Raw genomic sequence first — 4,815 nt, forward strand, 5'->3', positions numbered from 1 at the left:
CCACAATATACTAAATCAAGTTTGCATCGTATATAACATTATATTACAGCTAGATTATGCATAAAATCCAGAAATATTTCAACTAACAAGTACTCTAAAAACAAAAGTTGTTAATTACACGAATACATAAAAAATATTGTACTATTGACTTTGTTTATGAATTTACAGAATGAAACACATACCCTTATATATAATACTTTACAGCTCAATAATGGCATCGTGGATACTTCTCGATGACTTTATAAAGTTATTGAAAACATGATAAAACTATAATTATGTACAATGCAGCAAGTACATTGAAGCACCAAAAATAATAAAATAAGACTGTATATTTAAAGTAACAGTCCAGCCAATTTCAAGTTGATGTTATTTTATAGTGTTCGCTTTAATAAGCATTATTGGAAACTCATTTTTTGTTTATTAACTGCTCGTAAGTGAAAAAATGTATTTTTCTAACGTAAAATCTAATTAATATTCTGGTTTAGTGACGTCACTAAACTAGAATATCAAGTATAGGACAGCGTAAATGCTTTGCTATGCAACATGCATTGGTCCGTTTTCGTCTTTGCAAGTGTTATTGACATCACGGCTTAGAATACTAGCTATTGTTGTGCACTCGTTGGCTACAGATTTATTCATAGTTTGCAATTTTCAACAAATTAATTCCTTATAAATATAACTTTAGAAAAAACAAATAACAGATAATCAAAATATTTTTATAGACACAATTCTAATAAAATGACACTCAACTTAAAATTGGCTGGACTGTCACTTTAACGCTCAATACAATTTGTATCTATTACTCGTAAAGAAAGCATAATAATTGCTCATAATGAACATTGAACAATAAAACGAAATAATAGTATATATCTGCATGTGCACGTAATAAGATCAAGTGCTAATCTGCATCAACACTATTTGTTTTCTCTTGTTTTTCTCTCTTATCTCTTTCTGTGCGACTACCGTCCCGGTCTCTGGCACCTCCCAACCATTTTCCACTTGTTGTTCAACATCTTTTCGGTTACAGTCCCTTGTGCAAGCACTTTTCTTGATGGCTTCTAACATTAATAATAAAACAAATAATTAAAATGTAAACAGCAAAAGTTAGTAATAAAATGAAAATACTACATTCATGTTCAACAACCAAATAATAAAAATAAACTATTATTTTTATTATTTGGTTTTTCAACATGAATGTAATATTTTCATTTTATTATATGAATATTAACTTTGACAATTATTATTTATTTAAAGTGTAAAATAAGTAGTCAAATTCTGACATTTAACTGATATTCTAATTCAATAACAAAGCTAAAGAATGAAACATCAGTTAGAAGCAAGTAGATCTACATTGATGTATCAAAACCCCAACTCACTATAAATGACGGTGAAAATTTCTGATGTGCTGAACGATCTTTTGCCTTTAGTTCCCTGCATGTTAAACAAGATAGCCAAGTTTTTTACCATGAGGAGTTTCATAATCCTTTTTGTTGTTTCCCAAATATCACGCCCACCCAAATCACTCAAATAGCCAATCTATGCATAATATGAAATATATTGAGCAATATTTTTTATGTAAAAAAAACAAACAAATTTTTAATTATAAACAAAATCTACATAACTAGCGATAACTGTAAAACATCCTTTCAATACATTGGATGGACAAATTTTAATATTAATTATATTCAGAATTGATTTAATGCAAAAAATATCAAGCATTTATTTTATAATATTTAAAAAAAATTTCTTAACTTACAAATGCATTACCAAAATCATTATTTTTCAGCCGTTCTTCTATTTCTTGAAAGTTATCAATTGATTGCATTGGAAAGACTACATCATCGGGAAGCTCTGTCTTATCTACACTCTTGTTGTAATGTTGCAGCAATATTTGCAGCATGTTGGTCTGAATGCGTTGAGTCTCCTAAATTTCCTTTTGAGTTTGCTTCATCTCCTCCATTGACGTTAAAATTCGTCAGTAGTTGCTGATTTTGCTGCAATATTTGAAAAAAAAGCAAAATAGTAATGAATTCGTAAATTTTGTCTTACATATAAATACACTGCTAAATGGAAAAACAAAACAAAAATTTAAATGCTAACATTGAACAATGTTTTGACGCTTCTGGGTCAGTATATTCTTTTGGTGCCCCACCGGTGTAGTTTGGTTTGATAGTAGTGGTGATGTTTAGTCTGCATGAACTATTCTTCGCAATACATCACCAGAAGCTGCTCATAACCAATAATATTATATAATCAAAACTATGCATCTCGACGTTAAATTTGTATGCCATAACAATTACTTTTTTAGGCATTAGTAAAAATAAAATGTAATCGAAACCGTAAAATAAACATACACTTAACATGTTCACTTTATTGCGATAAAACTGATTCCTCTGATTCAGTTTGCTTATTTGCATTTTCTGAAACTGTGCCTCCTACTTCAGTTCGTTCATTTGCATTCTCTGAACGTGTGTCCATTGCAATGCATCCAAAAGAATATACTAACTTTCACTAACAATATAACTAATTAACTAATGCATATAACGGCTGTTATCAAATTGTAAACAATAATTTCATAAATGGTAACACGCTTAAAGAGGTAGTCTAGATAATTTTAAATTTCAGTGAAGTAAAACTATTTAAGTGTTAGATTAATGTAATGTAATTTAATACAGAAATAATTATTTCTTTTAGTGTCATCACCAGACCAGATCGATAATAATTTCAAAGTTTGGTTATAAATATTACCTTTTGGATGACCTTGAATTAAAAAGTAGTCGTTAAAAAAGCCATTATCTTGTTTTCGTTAGCATATTACATCTTTTATGCATCTTTTATTACATCAATAATATGTATATATATATATATATATATATATATATATATATATATATATATATATATATATATATATATATATATACATATATATATATATATATATACATATATATATATATATATATACATATATATATATATATATATATATATATATATATATATATATATATATATATATATATATATACATAGTATAATTAAATTATAAATGTCTGGATTAGCCATTCAAAATTACAAATTATGCCAAGGTAAAATGTTACATCAATATATTAATTAATATTCCGTAACTTCAACAATGCAGAATTTATGTACACTCTTGTTATGAGAAATTTAATTAACAAAACTGACCTTGTGAGGTTTGGTGTGGCTGCACGGATAATTCAGCAGCAGATATTGTCTTACAAAATTCAGTGGGGGGTGCTGGAGGTAAAAATTCAGTTTGCCGGTCAGATAATTTATGACATTTCTTCTGTTTTTTGATGTCATTTTGAACTAGTATCACTATCACTGTTAGTATCATCTGCCGGTGCAATAATTTTTCTAAAAAGTACAAAGTGTTTGTGAAAAAATGAGACGGTACAGAAACTTGATACAAAAGCGGCTTTAGTGATCAAATCAATTCTGCTATAGTTTTACTAATTCGGTTAACAAACCTTTTGCCTTGTCAGTTATTTTATAATAGCTCTAATATATAATTTATACGACACTTGAAACATGCCGACTGTCTCGATACCATGCGAATTGCAATATATAATTACATTAACCTTTACCACTGGCCTATGGTAGCAACACGTTTGTAGGTATTATACTATACAGCACATAAGAAATAAACTTTAAAAAAGTAAATCAATTTAGTTTAGACTCTGAATTTATCATTGTTTGCTCTGTAATATATTACTTCAATTAGTTAAATTGTAAATTTTATGTGAAATACATCACAAGATTTCTTTTATATAATATGAATGCAGAAATGTACCTTTTACGTCTTTTACCATCTTCTTCTCGATCTGTCTGCAAATCAGACGAATATTCAGCTACTTTGCATTTTTCCACCGCTCTCTGATACGTAACTAAAATTATTGTAAAGTATACCATGCATGCGTTTCATTTCTATAAAATTTTATATTTATATTATTATATAATTAATTTAACTGCAATTTATAAATAAGTATAAAAAATTTGTATCATTTCAAAAAATTATTTTGTATTACACATTTCATTAATAAACTATATATACAATATTACTACATTCAGTTATGTAAACCTGCTTTTCCAAGTGTTCTAATTTTGTACTTATTCCAATTCTTATTGGGATTAGCACTGGTCTGCACTAACTTCGAAACCTTATGTTTTGCCTCAGTGTCGGGCCAGAAACACTCATCTTCTTCTGCAGAAGTAAACCATTCTACTGGAATGATGTCTACTGTTCCGTAAGTTATGAATTCAACAACTGCAAACATTTCCTACTAAAAAAGTTTAGTTCAATTCACACAGCTGTACCAAATATGTTGTTGCAAAGAATATTAATTAATTAAAATTGTCTTAATATTAAAAACTATTAATTGCTGTGCAACAATGGTACTGCAATATTGCCATCTTCAAATGGCAATAAAATATGTTTTTGGTTCAAATCCTTTATAGATATATTACTTAGTTTCTTTGATAATCTTCTCACTTTATAAATTCCTAAACTTGATGACGACAAAGGATATGTAAAAAAGGGGACAGCTTCCAAAACGTTTTCATATACAATTACTGTATCATAATTTGATGACTTCCATATATTTCGCACAAGAACAATGTTTTCATGAATTTTAAAACAATTATTTCCAGGTGAAACCGTAATAAACAAACTAGCTCCTTTATACTGGCCATACTGTTCGTAAGTATTTCGTGGAAGATTTTCAGGCAATGGACCTAAGTAGTGCTGATGTAAATGTTTACAAATTTCCTTGTTTTCTACAATTTTAC

The 4,815-nt window shown here is 28.2% G+C and overlaps 1 protein-coding gene across 1 annotated transcript; it reads right to left on the minus strand.

Moving 5' to 3' along the window:
* Positions 1-3,326: 3,326 nt before the first annotated feature.
* On the minus strand, positions 3,327-4,338 carry LOC136087074 (uncharacterized). The gene is made up of 3 exons (XM_065809580.1): positions 4,109-4,338; positions 3,821-3,914; positions 3,327-3,384 (listed from the first exon to the last, which is right to left on the minus strand). The coding sequence occupies exons 1-3, from the start codon at positions 4,302-4,304 to the stop codon at positions 3,327-3,329; spliced, it is 348 nt and encodes a 115-aa protein (XP_065665652.1). The 5' UTR covers positions 4,305-4,338.
* Positions 4,339-4,815: the final 477 nt, after the last annotated feature.

The sequence above is a fragment of the Hydra vulgaris genome, chromosome 11, assembly GCF_038396675.1.
Source record: "Hydra vulgaris chromosome 11, alternate assembly HydraT2T_AEP".
Classification (NCBI taxonomy): domain Eukaryota; kingdom Metazoa; phylum Cnidaria; class Hydrozoa; order Anthoathecata; family Hydridae; genus Hydra; species Hydra vulgaris.

Bases quoted from the DNA above. Each gene is read 5' to 3' on its own strand.
- LOC136087074 (XM_065809580.1), bottom strand. From the start codon at position 4,304: ATGTTTGCAGTTGTTGAATTCATAACTTACGGAACAGTAGACATCATT. The intron at 3,915-4,108 runs GTTTACATAACT...CAATAATTTTAG, and splicing joins TAGAACACTTGGAAAAGCAG to TTACGTATCAGAGAGCGGTG. The intron at 3,385-3,820 runs GTACATTTCTGC...TGTACTTTTTAG, and splicing joins GATGGTAAAAGACGTAAAAG to AAAAATTATTGCACCGGCAG.